The sequence below is a fragment of the Ambystoma mexicanum genome, chromosome 12 (genome assembly GCF_040938575.1).
Source record: "Ambystoma mexicanum isolate Mex_15411 chromosome 12, UKY_AmexF1_1, whole genome shotgun sequence".
Classification (NCBI taxonomy): domain Eukaryota; kingdom Metazoa; phylum Chordata; class Amphibia; order Caudata; family Ambystomatidae; genus Ambystoma; species Ambystoma mexicanum.
Window position 1 is genome coordinate 865,078,688 of NC_090936.1, and position 18,664 is coordinate 865,097,351.

The following is an 18,664-nucleotide window of genomic DNA, read 5'->3' on the forward strand; positions in this document are numbered from 1 at the left end:
GAGACAAGCCACACTGCCAATGCACAAGGTTCAGCCATACACAACACCATCATCAACTGTTGTTCAGAGTAGTCCTGAATGCCATCCCTAGTTAACAATTACACACTATAGTGTGATTAACCTAGATACCTTTGTCCACAATTCATGTCCAGTGAATTGATAGTGTAGTTGGGTCAGATACTCAACTTTGATAAAAGGGAGTAGACATGTAAGCTTGGATCAAAACTTTTGAGTGCTCTAAAAGACATTGTATTCTATTATTTTACATGTTTATTCCATCAGGGTGTGAATCATATAAATCAACTATGTATATTGGATCTAATAAATCAAATATTGATCTGGGGGCCACAGTGGTTCTATGGCTGGGTTGGAAGCTCCCAGCCTTGTTTGATATTTTAGTTTTTTATATAAAGCCAAGGCCTGAACCATGCATGATTGATGGGTGTGATTTGTTGTCTCATAGAAGAGCGATCTTGCTGTGATTTATTTCTCACATGCTATTATTATTCTTATTGCAGGCCATGCTAAGCTCCCTATTCATGATGAATGATAACGGACTAGCATGGTTGGCATGTCCCTTGCAGGTTGAATCCCGGGCTATATAGTGCAGTGCACAAAATGGCATGGATCACACTTGCCCTAAGAGCCCAACAGATGTGCTTAAAGTTGGGTAGTACATATGATGTAAGGGGAAAATGGTGCTGAAGGAAACTTTTAGTGAAGTAAATGTTAGTAGTTGTTAGGCAAAAAAGAAAATAAATTGCGGGCATTGGTAGGTGAAAAAACTGTAACAAGTGACAGTGATTATGCAAAGTGCCTGCAACCGTGGATTGATGTAGTAGGAACATGCACACCAGTCGATAAATTGTGACATTTGTACTGCATGACTAGCAAAATGTGTATTTAATTATTTAATTATGTTGTCATTTACATAGTGCACAAAACCCAGAGGCATTTAGGCGCTCTTAGCATAAGAAAGTTGGTTACATTGGTTACTGGCAGAGGTAACAGGTTACAGTCGTTGCATGATTAGCTCGGAAGGATGAAAGTGTGCAGAGCTAGCTCACATTGGTTACAGGGCACTTGTGCAGGCGAACGTCACCACATGGTATGGTGTACTACATCAAACATGCAGTTACCAGTGGGTAAAAAGCGACATATGTTTTGGAGCACATTTTGGAAAGCCTCACCTCTTAGTACAAGGAGCGACATCAAAATATGCAGTCATAGGTAGGTAAAAAGCGACTTAAGTTGGGAGCATGCTTTGTAAAGCTTCACCTCATGGTACAGGGAGCTATATCAAAATATGCAGGTACAGGTAAGTAAAAATGCAACATAAGTTTAGTGCACACTTTGGAAAGCCTCACCTCATGGTATGGGGTGCTACATCAAAACATGCAGTTACAGGTAGGTAAAAAGCGACATAAGTTTGGGAGCACACTTTGGAAAGCCTCACTTCATGGTATGGGAAGCTACATCAACATATGCAGTTGCAGGTTGGTGGGAAACATGCCAGGGTCAAGCTAGTAGTAGGGCATTACAGTACAGCATTAAGGCAGCCAACACAGTTAGGGGATGGCGTGAGGAGATGCAAGGTGTGATTGGGAGGAGTCGGGTAACGTTAATGGGCTGACTGTGGAGCTGATGTCAGTAGGTCTCCTTAGTGTAACAAAGTAGGAATGGTGGAAGGTGCAGAAGGCACAGAGTGTGTATGAGGGGCATTTTGGGAAAGCAAAAGGGCCGGGGAAGTGGATACGGCAGACAGGTGTTATCACAACATACTTTAGACAAGGAGGTAGCAGAGTCAGAACGATTTACAGGAAATACAAAACATTGAGGTTAGCAGATAGGCAAAGAAAAAAACGAATTATCAGGGCACATAATGCTTAGAGATGTAACAGGGTTGCAGCAAGGCACTACGGTGGAGGGTCACTGTAGGTAATGTCAGAAGAAACAGAGTCACCTTTGAGTGTGGGGCCCTTCCATGGTAGTCGACTTGATAGGTCACAGGGAGGGGGTCCGTGACTGGGGAAGTCACTGATGTCACCTGATGGTACCGCTCTCAAAGTCATAACCGCCAGAGCAATGTAAGTGGAGAAGTTGTCTGCAACAGCATCTGGATTGATGGGCCAATAGGAATTAGGGCCTGGGGAATGTACTGGTATGGACAGGGACAGACAGGGCCTTCAATGCAGGCCTTATAACAGACAGGCCGGCTCCCGCCTCCCGGTTGTATCAATAAGTTAATAATAGCAAATCTAGCCAATGGGAGTGGGAGCAGGCCAGGCAAAGCAACAAGGGAGCTGTGGCACAAGGGGGCAGTCATGTTAACAGGCCAGAACTAGTATCATAATAGGCATCTTCGTAATGAAAACGCATGGATGCAACATGTTTAAAGAGATGAAATTGCTTTTCTTTTTTGCAAATGATTGTTGTAATTACCTGCGTAATTGTGATGGGGAAAAAAACAAAAGGTGGAGCGCAGAGAACAATTCAGAGGACAGGCCTTACCAGCATTGGGGCCTCTCAATCTTGGGCCAAGTGTGCTCTTAGTTGATTCCAGAGCACTGTTCAGCTGCTCAGCTGCTCCTAACTCGCTGCAGGAAGAATGTTGACTGACTTACAAAAAAAACATTCAATTTACAGCAGGGAAAGAGTATATATCATCCCAAGGAACCAAGTTTGTTGATGTCGGACACTTGGACATATTGCAATAGTTTGACTATGGTATAAATGCCCTCCATGAGCCACTCTCTCAGTATCTACATAACTGTTCTATAGAACATTGAAGTGTCTCTTGCGCTAGATGGAACTATCCATAAGGATCTCAGACTAAATAACTTACAGACTCAAGGAATATGGCAAAGTACTTCTTTATTCTCAATTTAATAAAGAAGGGTAATCTGGCAGACAATGGACTTGCGCTTGCACACGCACGTACAAACTTGATTAAACAGGGGTCTTATACCACAGTATGCGTCATCTATTATGTCACCCTACATGGCAAACCATAAAACCTATTAGTGCGAGGGATTGGATTAGGGGAGCATATCTACCTATTGAATGTATACGGGTTAGTACTTCATTGGCTGTCTCTCATCTGTAAGACAACCCTCAAACTACCTCTACATATGTATAATATTGATTATAGCAAACAAAATGGTTGTGGATTGGTCTATGCAACAGTGTATAGCAGGATGTCCCATAGACTCATTGATTGGTTGGCATTCCCACCCAACCTTGGACTTTTGGTTCAGCTAGCAGCATGTAAGGAAACCAAAGTACAGGTGCTTTTATCATGTCAGATTACTCCCTACATTCCCAATTAGTCCATCATCTCTCATCAGTACCATGAGCCAAAGTTTCCTGTCTGTTCTAGGTCATTCAAAGGAGTGCAAGCATATCACTATCTTCATTCGAGGCTTAATGAATAACCGTTGTTTACGACTTCTGGGTCACGTGTGAAGAGACCATGCGTTTGTCAATTTCAGCCTCTTATTTACTGCTATTTAATTTTATTATACTGGTTGTCAATGCTCCTCTTGACCTCTAGAGACTTGCTCACTCTACCTTGCTTAGATTTTATATTTCCAATACTTGGATCTTGTAGGTGTTTTCTTCTTCTTTAATATTAGAGAAATATGTCTCATGCCCATAACTCATCTGTCTGGCTCCCTTTGTGCTTTGCAGCTATTCCTTAAAAAAGCCGTCCTTAAACCCAATTCAACATTAATTCCTCTTTGTATTGCACACAAAACTGTTGTTTCTGTGTCTCCTGACTCTCCAACCCTGATCTGCTTCTGAGGTAGTTGAACTGAATATTTACACAAGCCGATGTCCATTTTCCAATAATGGCTGTCCTTGGCACGTTATATGTTCCCACAAAACGTAAGCTTCTATGTATCTTTACTACCTTGTGTTACTGTGTATTTACACTTATTGATCTAAGTTACTGTATTCTGCTTTTGCATTCATGATCACTTTATCGTTTTGTACATATTTCTCTTGTCACTTCAGTCACATTCTCACTCTTCAGTATTTTCATATAGTTTCAGCATGGCTTTGTACATCTTCTTCTTGACATCACTCTGCCGACGTCAGAATTCCCTCAGCGCTCCATGATGTCCAGTGGTGGGTGCTGACATCCTTCCACACAGCATCGTGCCACACTCCCAATGAGAGGGTACATTCGATATGGTTGTCTGAGTGCATATCATCTCTCATACACTCGATGAGGGATGGCCATAACACATGGAGTCTCACACAGGGCACTTCTCCTGCTATTTCAGTATGACGGCGGTGAGGGGCGGGAGCTAGGTAAAATGCATCACCTACTCCTCTAGATAACTACCTCAAGTTACTGTGCATCTCACTAATAAATAGAACATGCATTGTCAATATAGTTGTTTATTGCATTTTATATTTATCATGTAGGGAAGGAATTACAAATGACAGCACAGGGAGCAAGGCATTCATTAATGCGAGAGGATAAAGGGCGTCCCAGGTTTGAGGGGAACTCGAGGGACAGTAAAACAATTCAATCGCTGATATTGAGGTCAGCAATAGTACAGAGGAGCACTGTACAACATTTGAAGAAAGGAATGGCAGTTCAAATGGGGGCAAATATTTACAGCGCAAATGGGGGGAAGAGTGACAGGACAAAGGGGAAGTGGAGCAACACTGCAAGGGGAGGAGGAGGGACAACACAAGGGGAAGGAGTGACAGCACAAGGGGGAAGTCGTGACAGCACACATGCGGAATAAGTGACAGCGCAAGGATGAATTAGTGACAGAGCAAGAGGAGAGGAGTGACAGCACAAGGTTGAAAGAGTGATAGCAGAAGGGAGAAGGAACAACAGTGCAAGGGGGACAGAGCAGCAGCACAAGGGAGGCTGTAGTGACTGAGCAAAGGGGAGGGAGAGACAGCAAAAGGTGGTAGGTAGCAACAGAGCAAGGGGGAAGGAGCAACAACACAAGGTGGTATGAGTGACATCGCAAGGGGAGGTGATACAGTACAAGGAGGAAAGAGGGACGGTGCAAGGGGGACATAGTGACAGCACAAGGGGGAAGAGCAACAGTGTAATGGGAAAGAGTAACAGCACAAGGGGAAGGAGTGACAGGGCAAGGGGGAAGAGTACAGCACAAGGAGAAGGAACAACAGCAAAAGGGATAAGGATTGACAGTGTAAGGGGGGTGATACAGCACAAGGGGGAATGAGGGACAGTGCAAGGGGAAAGAGTGACAGAGCAAGGGGGAAGAATGATAGTGCATGGGGGAACGAGTAATAGCATGATGGGAAGGTGTGACAGCACAAAGGGAGAAGGAGCAACAATGAAAGGGGGAAGGAGCAATGGCACAAGGTAGCAATGGGCGACAGCACAGGGGGAGTGAGTGACAGAGCAAGGGGAAGGAGTGACAACACAAGGGGGAAGGAGGGTCAGACCAAGGAGGAGAAGGAACAACAGCACAGGGGTAAATAACTACAGCGCAAGTGGGAAGTAATGACGGTGCAAGAGGGAAGGAGCAACAGAGAAAGAGGGAAGGAGCCACAGATCAGGTGGAGAGTATATCTGTTGGTTGTATGTATAATTGCAGTCTTTGGTCGTAGTTTTCATATATTGTGGTTTTGATCGCAATGGGACTCATTTTCGGCCTGGCATAGTGTGTAAAGCCTGTTGCACATTTTACCTATGCTACGCCCCGTTTTAAATCATTTGTATGGTGGAACACAACTTGCATTTCTGCCATCTTCTTTTCTCTCATGATGGAGATTGCTATGTGGTACACTGGTTTTATTCACCAGCACATAAAGTAAGTAGACCCCATAGGGATCGAATGTAAATTCAGCATATACAATTAAAAGCCACCTATCATGCTCACTTGGCAGGCAGCATTTAATTGTAATTGTCAGGGAACAGGGAACATTTATTAACTTTGCACAGCAGAGTGCAAAAGTGCAGGGAAAACGATGGTGTACATACATGTCCACCACCGTTTCCACAGCACATTTTATCTCCACTATGTAAATGACCAAAATGTGGCAGTATGTCCACACGTAGTCGCTCTCAGCCACCAATTTACAGGGGAACTCGTTAATTAGTCTGAATATGATTTTCTAGAGGTGGTCTCATTCTGGGTGCTAGAAAAAGCTTTCCCTTGACAGAAATTGTTTGCACCTTTGAGAATATCCTCATCGGTAAGATGGTTTCTATTTCAGCAACTGGGGCAAACTTGCAAAGCGAGTTAATTATTTTTAACATCTATTTCCCCCCTTCTGAAAAGTCACATTTTGGCATGTTAAAGGAATTGGAGGCTGTCCTCGAGGAAATTGATAAAGTTCTGGTTTGTGGAGACTTTAATGGCAAGATCTCCAGCTTCTCTGCACGAGAGGGAAGAGGATGTAACTGTGAGGACCACACTGGTCAGAATCATTGTACTTTGAGAGGGCAGCGTTGAGGAAAAAAATGGGTGTCAGTTTTATTCACAGCTGGCTTCCATATGGTGAATGGATCTGTGCCATCAGACAACCCGGCACGGTACACATAGGTTGGAAATTGAGAAAGTAGCACTCCGGACTATTTATTTGTGGCTAACACGGATACCCCGATAGATGACGTGTGCATCTCTCAACGAAAGGAGAGCAATCATTTTCCCCTCATTGCTCGTCTCTTAATACATATTCAACCTTCTGCTCTTATAACAACTGGGGAAATGACTATTAATTGGCCATTTAATCGCATATCTTGGAATTATCCTTCATTTGCCAAAGCTGCCTTATTGTTATGAGATCTTCTCATTAGGTATTCTAATATGCATGGTCTTGATCCAAGTTCTGTTGTTGCTGGGATTGCGATGTCATCCATCACACAATTTGAGTCATATATGGAAAGCATTAAGAAGTGCTCTATTGTCAAACATCCACCTATACATAAGGCTGTCACTGGCTTAAACAAAACCATTTAAATGGCTATGACAAAGAGATCAGAGATAGGAAAAGTGCCCTTAGAGGGTAAATATGGAACTTGGCTAAACAGGTACATGGTCCTATGAAATATAGTGCAAAAGTGAAGGATGGCAAACAAATTTTTTCAAAATGGCTGAGAGGCATACATATCAGGTAGACTGTTCTCGTGGAGTGCACTAGTGTTGGCTTCCACTAATAAGAATGTTGTTGAATGTTGGTGAATAATCAATGTTTCTAAGAATAAGATCAGAGATGTGAATGCAGTTTCCAAATCTGCTTGGATCCTCCATATACAGCAGACCGTTGGAGGTACCTACGCGGTTGTATTACCAAAAAAGTTGCTTCAAGAAGAATGGAAGCACTGGAGTAGTGTGGAGGACATATGCAGGGTGATTGCACCCAATAAATCTTCCAGGGCCCCTGGTCCAGATGGCATCTGCAGTTTGCTTTTATGGCTTGACCCTGTCATCTAGTACCATGCACTTATATGGCTGTTTTACTTTATCGAGGTGACTGCGGATATTCCCTCCTCATGGCGCGACAGCATCCTGGTACCTGTCTGGAAGAAGGGGACTTATGAAGACCAACATAAGTACCAGCTTATGGCCATGTTGGACGATCCAGCGACATTATTTGCTCGAGTGTTATTGAAGGAACTGGAAACGTGGGAAAACCAGTATAACATCATACCCGTCAACCAAACTGGATTTATGAAGGGCTATTACATGACTGCCAACTCCCTGGCTCTCATTACTACCATCTAGCAGGCATGGGAGATTATTAAGATCCCGTATACACAGCATTTGTGGACTTTAGTGCTTCATTCGATACTGTAGATTGGCCCGCCTATGGAACAAGCTGCAATCCTGGGGTATTCCTTTGGGCCTCCTCGTGATGATAATCCTCCTACACGATCGTACAAGGGTTATGGTTGGGCTAGATCAGCACGGTTGCACATCTTCATGGATCATGACTCAGGGGGACTTGAAATAGGGGTGTATTTTGACACTGATGCTCTACAATCTTTATCATTCTGAGTTAGGGGATGTGCTAAAAGATACAGCGACCATTTCCCCCAAGCTTGGTTCCACGGTTCTCCAACAGTTAGGTTATGCGTTTGACCTCGTCATCCTTGATGTTAGCCCCGCAGGCCTTTAATACTCCTTGAACAACCTGAAGAGATATTCCAACCTTAATTTACTGGTCATTAACACCACCAAAACAAAGATCATGGTCTTTTATCCCTCCCTGGAAAAAATCTAAAAAGTCACGTTGGAACTTGGAGGGGGTGCATATAGAGAAGATATATGCATACAAATACTTTGGCATTCACCTAGACTCTAGACTTCAAGGAAATGTGCATCTAGACCAGGTGAGAGCAATCACATTTATGACATTGGAAAGCATTGTTGCCTTTGTGAATAACGGACGAAGGTTCGCTCTTGCCACGCTCCTCCAATTATATCAGACCAAGATCAACTCCATTATTAGGTATGGGGCTGTGATATGGGCATTGAGCAATTTGGAGGAGGTGGACAAATTAGAACATACAATCTTTAAAAAACTGTTAAAACTCCCTTTCCTACACCACAATCGTAATGGTGTACCTGGAATTTAATATAATTCCAATTGAATTGCATAACAACATCTTGGAAATTGGCCAATGCTCTCATGTCTACTCTGCAGGTTTGTTATTTGACGTGACCCAAACTAGATCTTGAATGATGCGTGGCAGCCACATTGCTAAAATTGCAGCCATCACTGACAGATGGGCACACCTGGCATTAGGTGGTCCCCTGAGTGTCACACCCAGTCTCTATAAAGCCCATATGAAACACAAATTGGCTGATTCTGGCCGGGAACAAGCCATTGTTAATCACACTGCACATGATCATGCTCTGGACTATTTTCATTATATCCAGGAGAGAGAAAAAGTTAAAATATATTAAGTGTTTCATTGTGAACTTATTGGTTTGGGACTACTTGAAATGAAAGTTCAATACGGTCAGGACACATGCAATTTAGGGGGCCTGGAAGCAGACCCCAAGAGAAGACAGGAAGTGCTGCTTGTGTGGCAAGGACATCTGCAAACTGTGAAGCATTTGTTGGTACAATGCGATTTAGTACAGATCTTGAGGTGACAGGCACTCCAGGCAGCAGGCCTGGCTGGGAGCCTCACGATGGAAGTCATTTGGGCTCTATTTATGAGTGGAGAACATGAAGCATTTATCATGTACTTCACTCTCCTTTAGAGAAATAGTTATACCGTTCTAAATATTTTAACATGAGTTGCTCATTGTACCCTGAATTAAGCCATTTGTATTTTTCATGGTTGATTTGGCCAGGTTATTTCTTAGTCTAAACTATTAGGATTTTACAATTCATGATTTTAATCTTGATTTATATGATGAGTATTTGACTGTGAGTTAAGCTTGACCTTTTTTTTTTTAGAATGGGAATCTGATTTGGGAAAAGTTGTGAAAAACTGTAGCACAATAAAATAAAATAAAATAAAACAGCACACAAAATAAAATAAAATGAAATAAATAACTGCACAGCAGAGTGCAAAAGTGCAGGGCAAAAGGTGGTGCACATACATATCCACCGCTGTTTGCCCAGCACATTTGCGCTCCACTGTGTGAATGACCAGAATGTGGCAGCAGAGAGACGTCTACCTGTATGTCTAATCGTAGTGGCACCCCACCGCTAATTTACAGGGGAACTTGAAAATGAGCACGAATATGATTTCTTACAAGGACACCAGGATGTTGTCATAAGAAATCACATTGAGAAGGAGACGTACAGTACCACTGAAAACATACAGACGTCCTCGGTTTTCTCATGGCATGTTACAGAACTCGAGATTGGGAGAAAAAGTGTTAAAAAACACTATTGGATTACAGCAGCATAACAGCCAACCACAAAGTCATCTTTCTGGCACCGCCTTCTTCTCTTTTTCATTAGTGTTGGTGATAATTTGGTGTATGTGCCACCAAAATACACCAAAACCAAAAAGTAAATTTGTCATCAAGGGGTACTGAACTTTAAAGTCTGAAAACATGATTTTCAAAGCAAGTTAGACACATCTAAAACCTCAATTTAATAATGGATGCATTAGAAATAAGTGCTATTATTATGGTAATCGGAGAGTGTCAGTGGAAAAGATACAATCCAACTCCTGCAGCAACTCGCTCTTTATGTTGTAGATCACGCCCCCCCCCCCCGCTGACTACAACACATAAAACAGAATAAGTTGTGATCCAGTATGCAACAGCATTCCTTCATTTTTACGAGGCTACCCTCTCCCCCATTCCAGTCCAGTTTCTACTTTATATTCAAGCAATATTCATTATCCCGTTAAGGGTTTGCAGTAGGTTTACTTTAGGAGCCCCTCCACACACATAGTACAATTTAGATTGCTGTTTCTGTTCCTGTTAATGAAAAATGCCTTGTCCCACATTCAGATGTTCCTATTGTTTGGAACTGATACCTAGAATGTCTTAATAGGTATGATATTAAGGAGTAGGGGGCGGAGAAAGCCTGTGAGATGCATGTGTTCGCGTGTTTAAGCGTGTTTGCTGGCAAACTGCTAACATTCTCATTGGGACTCATTACAGCTGTTAAAAACAGATGTCATTTCAATCATGAGGGGATCATGGTAACTTTTTACCGTCACAATGACAAGCTCATCCTTCACCAAACTTTTGTCCTCCTTCGGTATGAATGGCAAGAGGGCTGGTGCTATTTGATACTTTGTAACCATTTAAGGCACACATACAAACTGAAAGCAACTTTCCTCACTTTTTCCCCAACTCATTGTTACAAAGTATTGGGAAGAACGTTTTTATAATGTCAGAATATAGGTGTGAGGTGAACAAAGTGCACGCGTGCATGACCCCCTTGAGGAGGAAAAATCAACAGGCCCACAAAACTTCCTGTCCACTGCCGTTCTTTTGGCCCTATCCATGAGACGAAACCTACAAAGCCCTCGCAAAATAGCATTGCAGTACCACAATGGAGGCGTAGTAACAATAAGAGATTTAGTGGACCTTCATCCTACCCAGGTACATTTTGCACAACCAAACGATCACATGGCATAAAGGAAACCTGTTGTAGTATGTCTTGGGCATCGCATCTTTACTAACAACAGAACCACCTACAAATGGTATTCATCTTGAAACAGTACATCCATGTCATGAAGAAGATCAAATACACCACTACAAACACCAATCTTTGTAAATGCTATTCCTGCAAAAAGCAAAGACTACTGAGACTCGGGCTGGGACCTATAGAACATGGTTGATTCTGGAACCCTGGCAACCGTAGTCCTACTGCCTCCAGGCCACCACCATTGAGCCGTCATACTGACTTGAGAAAATAACTCAAAACATAAATGTGGATACTTATTCTAACCTTATCAGGCCATTAAATTCATCAACCAGAATTCGGCCAAGTTCATCACCAACTACCCGATTTTGATCAGTAGAGCCCACTAGATCCTCAATGCAACCAATAGTATGGGAAGAACCATCTCAACCATGTATAGCTATTTAAATTAATCAGGTCCAACTCAGGTCCAAACCCTCTGCATTTTTACATTAAATACATTATTTGACATGATACAAATTAGACCCTTTACCAAATGCGTGTTTAGCCTAAGGGAGGTAGGTATCTAGTATGGGGCAAGAACACACATTGCTTGCAGGTTTACTATCTACAGTGTTTATCCCCTTATCTCCCTGGGAGGAAATCTTTATTCCAGCTAAAAACAGCGAGGTATTGTTTTATTTACAAAATCAGTTGTATGGAAGGTATGAAAGGTAGCCTGGAAAGTGAGAAAATGCACTAACAGGCCCGGATTCCTCCGGATTGGATGCGCTATACAAATTTCGAAATAAATAAATAAATAAACAGACAAGCGTGTTGCGTCAAAAATATCAATTCACTGAATTAAATGATGAAGCTGATGCTTCCATGCTTGGCCCCTTGAACAAGACTGGTTCAGAGAGGAAAAAGGCACAATTCAAATCCAAATGAAAGAAAGCTTCCATACTGCTAATGGCAGGGTGGTTAATTCTGACATCAGGTGAACTGTAAGAACTGTAACATTTAGCTGTATGCACGAAGCTGTCGAGGCATCTGGTTCTAAGCGCCTGACATCAAGAAGGGATCTTTTATTTTCAAATGTGCATTGCCACATCTGTTAAAACAGGGAAAACACTTAGAGAGGTGCTTGAATAAAAAGAAATGGAGGCAAATACGATATGGCCAAGACGTATGCAAACTAATTAAGTTAATGTTCATTCAAGGCAGAAAACAACGTCAAAATTGAAAAGTGAAAGCACAATTGACTTAATTTGTATAGGTTTTGCTAAAAGTTGCGAGAGCAATCAGTTATATGAACAATCATTTTTGCACCTCAACAAATCCCATATCAGTTGCACACCTGTCATTAAGAATGCCAAAAAAGGCACGCCTTTTATCTTTATGTATTTAGTTATTCATCTAGGGATTTTAGAAAGGCTGCACCTGATTTTCAGGGACTTCAGGGTGCCATGGGTAGATGGCAGGGGGTGCTAACTGGGATCTTAAAGGATAATAGAACAGGTGAACGGCCGCACATGCTGAGCCTACAGGGCGGAGTCATGTGCGCTAGCTTGCCTCTCCTTCCAGAAATATGACAGATTGAAGAAGACGTGTCCTTGCGGGAGGAGCACATGGGGTTGCCCCCTGGCTTCGAGGGACAGATAATGGGACTGCTCTTAGGTCTCTGGCCAGTAACAGGTAAGGGCAAAGGAGACAGTGCGAACATTGTACAAGAATGAACATAAGGATTAAAAAGTGTGCTGCTGCATGTTGGGTATGTATTTGGAAAGCACCATAGCCACAAGCAATGTCTGTTTTTAAATGTTGCTTCAAAAATACACTTAATGTGATTGATAATGATTATGTGCTTTAAAAGAGCCAGCAATATATATAATGAAAAATACACTTGGTGTGATGCCCGTTGTAGATATCGGTTTGTAGTGGCTAGCTTTACATGTAGCATGTGGCAAAAATCCAATCATTTAAAAAATAAATAGGCAGAGTCATGTGGTATTTGTTAACAAATGCGACTCTTTAAATATAATTAAGTTAATATATAAGTATGCGTACAAGATAACAAAAGGACCACACCACTACATGGGATCGCCATTCAGTGCTCATTAAAAAAAAGTGAACAGCTGTGGTCCTTCTCAGACATCACATTATTGAATGTGCCAAATATTTCTCGGATTTCTTACAAGCCGGGTAATTCTCGATGGGTTTGTACGAGAACGTCGCAAGCATACTACCACTGATGTTGTAAGAGAATACACACTTATGAATAATTCAACTTACCAGGATATGGAATATGAAACCAAGGCGCATTTGATATTGCATCAAGGTTAATATCTGTTCGAGCGGCATATCCATACTCTGCAGGACCTCTCGGGAAAGCGTTGAAGTGTGTAAGCAGATAGCAGATCAACCACGAAACACACATGCCCAGCAGCACCTTGGTAGGGTGCAGAAACATACATGTGGTTAATGAGGTAAAAAACAGTTTTACAAAATAATTGATATCACATGTTACTATTGCTCAATTCACGTTCTATTATGAATAGCATGTAGTGAATATACGTTTTTTTTCATTTCTGCAATTCTTATCAATGCATCACTTTGCTTAAAACCAAAAATCATACAATAATACACTCATAAAGAAACTCACACAAATGTTAAAAATTACGTATAAATCAAGAGATCAGAGCAGAGAATATAACCTACATCAAACAGTATTTTAATTTGGATAAATTGTTCAGAATATGTAAGTCTGATGAATAAGAATACCATGGGTGTAAATAGACAATATTTTTAAATGCAAACTTCAACCAAGCTTTGCAACTGAATCCACCCTCATATTCAGAAACACGGCTTTTCAATGGTGCATCTCTCTTGCACACATGATCTCATGATGCATCACATCCAGAGATATCACTCATGATGTCAAACGTGATGGCATATGTGATATCATCAGTGATGTATTTTGTGATGTTATCAGTGTGATTAGGGCGCAATGGGAGCCTCATAGTTAAGGTGGCACAGCTTCCAGCACCTGCTGAATTTCAGCAGTTTTGTGGCATTAAATTAGGACCTTAATGTAATTTTAACTACAGTTTTTTCATGGACTTTCGGAGGTTTTGTTTCATCATTGTTTCACCTTAACAGTGCTTCAAATAACATTTTTTTACTGAATATCAATGGTTTATTGCAATTAACTTATTCACCCTAACTGTCCCTTAACTAAAAGGATTTCAATCAATTTCAAGGTTTTTGTTATACCATACCTCACACCACCTCCAATTCTATCTTTTTTTCTGATAACATACCTGATATCATATCATTTGTTATCAATATCTGTTCATGAGCAACGCAACATCAGGTTTATCAAGTATTTGTTCATTTTTGTATCCAGTAGATAAGAAGGGATTAGTAATTGTGTACTGTGATGAGGAAGAGCGAGGTGGGGTTATTTGGAGACTGTGATGAGGAAAAGTAAGGCCTGGTTAGTGGAGACTGTTACGCAGAAGAGTGAGTTGGTCCACAATTATACCTTACACATTATAAACACAGAAGTCCTTTTAAGGACTACCTATAAAAATTAACATTTAAAAAAATATAATACGAGGATCGAGATCAAAGTACGAGGGTGATGAAGAGGGACATACTGATACGAGATCTAGATTCATAGACAGTATGTATACAAATTTGTGAAAACACTGCATTAATTGAACATTATTCACATATAGTGAGAACACTGCTCATTACATGTGAAATCCTTGCTTTCTGTTTGATGTGTCCTTTGTAATCACTCATCACAAATCGAGATCTCATAGTCATATAGCACTCCTATTCATTCCAGTACTTTGTTGGATATCAAATTCAATATAGAAACCAAAAATAGTTTGGTAGACCATCAGCATTACGTATACATTTTAAAATGTGCTGATCTCTAATCACATTTGCATGAGTTTCATATAGTGTTTTGTCGGGGGGAAATTCTGCCGGGTCGGCCGGGCCGTCCGCAGACCTCCGGGCAGGGAGGCCCCAACTCCTCCCGTATATCCCAGGCGAGATAGAGTATGAGACACACACAAGGAGCAAGGTGACTCTTCTGTTTATTTAGACAAAACGGCAGGGATGGGTCAAGGAGCGTACGCGTTCGTCCTGACACACACACAATCGTGGGGCTCGCAGGCCCTTTTTAATGCATTATGACGCGCTACTTGCGTCACTTCAGAAAGTTTAACAAAAAACCTATCGCCACTCTTAATTGGTTGCTCGAGTGGTAGGGTTAGTATAGTACACATATAGAGAATGATATTAGTGGACAAGGTGTAGTCAGGTGGTATATCTGGGTTGTCCCTACAATTAGATACATAAGAATTGTTACATGAAGACTCCTGAGGATTGGCTAGTATTACTGACGTCTGAGATAAGAGCCCCATGTTCTGATTGGTGCATCCGTGAGCTTCCCAGCCTGGGACCACCGTTGTTCCCAGCTCTCGGTGTACCTGTGTTTGCAACAATGTTTTAATATGGGTACGTGCAGACAATGTGAGGATTTATTCATAGGTGGAAGGCTGACCGCTCCCACTGTAGCAGATGTCCATTGAGCCTTTCAAGTGTATCGGCCTGTGTCTCGTAGTGAGGGACCCAGACGCCTTTTCTCTCCTGGGTTTTGGCATCTCGTCAGGTTCGGTTTGGTCACGTGGGGAGGGACCGTGAAAGAGGCAGAATTCTGCACAATTAATATTGTTTTTTCTACTGCGCGTCTGGTTTAATTTGTCGGCGTGCCTTTATCGTTGAGGCGCGGAGTGCGAGGTTGCAACATCGTGCCTTTGATAATTTGTTCTTGGATGTGGGTTTGCAACATTGCGACCTTGGCTGGTTGCTCCACCGGGTTCTTTCTGCAGGATCAGCAACCTGACTCTTGCTTTGTTAATGTCCACGGGAGCTTTTGTTTGAGGCCTACTCAGGCCTGGTGCTTAAGTAGTCTGTTTGGTGCATAGGTACTTTAGGTTATAGTAGCATATATTTCCATGACCAGTATCGTGTTTCCATTATACCTCTCATGGTGGTAACGGGTTTCAAGAGAAGCGTGAGCAAGCGTTATAGATGAGTTCATGATGCGTCTTGCGTTTCTGCATTCTGAAAGCCTATGTAAAAATAATAAAGATGCACGTCCGTGAATATGCCTGTCGCCTACGTCAGAGCACTGAGTATGTTCTTCGTGTAGATTGGTGTGGAAATGTCCAGTGTGTATATTTGTACAGATGTGCTTCCCGTTGTCTAGGTCGTCATGGCATCTCTAACGACGTGTGGTTTTTAGTCTAGCTGATCCGAGCCGCAGGTGTCGGCATGGCCAGTGCGGGCTGCTGGGCAGGCAGGTGGACACATCCGTATGTTCCTGTACCAGGGTACCTGGTCGTCTGGTAAATGGACAAACTCTTCTCGCGGCGGGTGTCTGGACCGTGACCCTCTAGGCCAAGCGCGAGAGGTGAAGGACGGGAGCCTGGTTTTCCATTCTCCCACTTCAGTCCCCCCTCTGGTCGACTTGTCGACCACAAACATATCCTTCTCGTTATCTCCTCTTACCCTCCATATCTTAGTTATCCCTCCGAGATGTCCATAATGGTTTACATGATCTTCAAATGACCAATACATGTATTCACATGTTCCTCCAGGAGTACAGTATACCCATCTTCCTATGTAGCTCCTGGGGTTCCTTGGGTTCTCGATCTTCACTGATGGTGGGTCTAGATGATTGGTGATGATTTGGGTGCGCAACTTCTCCCTTTCTTGTATTATCACACCTGTATGCTGGCCGTCATCTGCTGGCATTAAGGGGTGCATTCCCACCATTTCCAGCAACTCGTCAGTCGTGCGTGCCTTCCGGGCCTTCCAAAATCTAATTATGATCAGGGTAGCTCCAGCCAAAATAGTACACCCCACTATTATTTTCAGTCCATCTGACAGCCAAGATGGCATCCATGACCATAATAGTGAAAACCAGCTCTTATCCTTGTCTACACCGTTACTTTCGTCCATCATTTTGGAGTGCATCTGGGCCAATTGTGAAACTGCTTCTGTCAGTGTACCATTGTCAGCATCGTTGGCAGGTATGAACGTGCAGCAAGATTGTCCTATCTTTGCACAAACTCCTCCTTCCATTGCTGTGAGAAGGTCCAATACATATCTGTTCTGGAGTGCTACCATCCTTACAGCTCGCAGCTCCTCTTTAATTGCGTTGAACCCATTTACTGTCGAATTGATGGTCATCATTAGTTCCCATCTGGTTATTTGGAGCCATTTTGCGTTTGCGTATGCCTGCAGTCCCGGATGTATTATTGAGGAGAAGAACATTGCTGCTCTGCTGAATAGTCTGTGTTCTGGCGGTATTGATGTTAGTTCCGTTTCCGACCTTCCCCACAGGTAATTTCCTGTTAATGGCTCTCCTTGTCTTTTTCTCCTATTTAGGACAGTATCATTGCCGTTGGTCCTGTTTCCTTGCTCCTTCTGAAGTGGTGCAGATCTCTTTCTTCTCTTATCCCCTTCATCCATTTTAGGAAATTTCGCCACATCGACATGCTTCTTAGGTACCACTAGTGATGGTACATTGACGTGTACCATTGTGCACACACCATTCCACAGGGGAGGCAGTGTATGATATGCCTTTTCTCCACAGGCCCAATAATGGTCCATTATTACTGCTGTTCCCGCTCCCCCCTCAGGTAACTCCATCACGCTTGCACAATTGGTGTTATATCCTACGTCCACCTCTCCTTTATGCTGGTAACATATTTTGGGCGCAGCCAATGGTAGTATAGTTATTGGGTCTTCATCTTCTTCTACCCACGTGAGCATTGGTACATACTTGATCCACGTCGTCCAACATCGATGATTGTGTGTCTCGATAGTTGAGATATTTTCTTTTGTTACCATGTTGCTGCCAATCACTCCTATCTCCCAGCTGTTGCCCAGATACACCTTTCCTGTTATCGTCAGTAGCGGTCTCTCCCAGCATCCTTGTTTACCCGGAATTTCAGTGGCGTACCAATCACATGGTAGATACTGCAGTGTTACCTTCTTTGTTTCTCCTTTTGCAGGGCCACTTGTTATGTACCTGAATGCTTCAGCATGTAAACTGGTCTTGTGATAACTCAGATAGGTCTTGAGGAAGTTGTTTTCATATGGGTATGAGTCTCGTGTTTTCCATGTCATGTGCACTACTGTTCCTTGAAATCTTCCTTTCGTTTGGAACAGGGCCAAATATATTATGCACTGTGCTGTTTTTTCATCTATTTCTGTGGCAACAAATGTTCGTGAAGCGCTCATGGCGTATGGTATTAATGAGCAAACGTAACAGCTATCCTCAGTTGTCTGCTTACCAATGCGGGTCATGTGCTGGTACCATATGTTGTTTGTGACGTGTGCTGAATCTTGTACATAATTATCAATACCTTTATTGTCTGAGTATGTGCTGCGTTTAACTCTATTTTGCTTGGGTGCAATGTTACTATTACCACCTGACGTAACACCTGTTGCAGCAGGGAACGGGGGTATATTAGGTTTGGGTGCAGCAATAAAATCAATAGCATAGCTGTACTGCCAGACAGAG

General features: G+C 42.5%; 1 protein-coding gene across 1 annotated transcript in view; it reads right to left on the reverse strand.

Moving 5' to 3' along the window:
• Positions 1-18,664, reverse strand: part of LOC138514077 (solute carrier family 23 member 1-like) — a 1,133,216-nt gene that overhangs the window by 483,708 nt on the left and 630,844 nt on the right. The window contains exon 7 of the mRNA XM_069629338.1: positions 13,345-13,501. Coding sequence (XP_069485439.1) covers positions 13,345-13,501 — 157 coding nt within the window. The remainder of the gene's footprint in view (positions 1-13,344; positions 13,502-18,664) is intronic.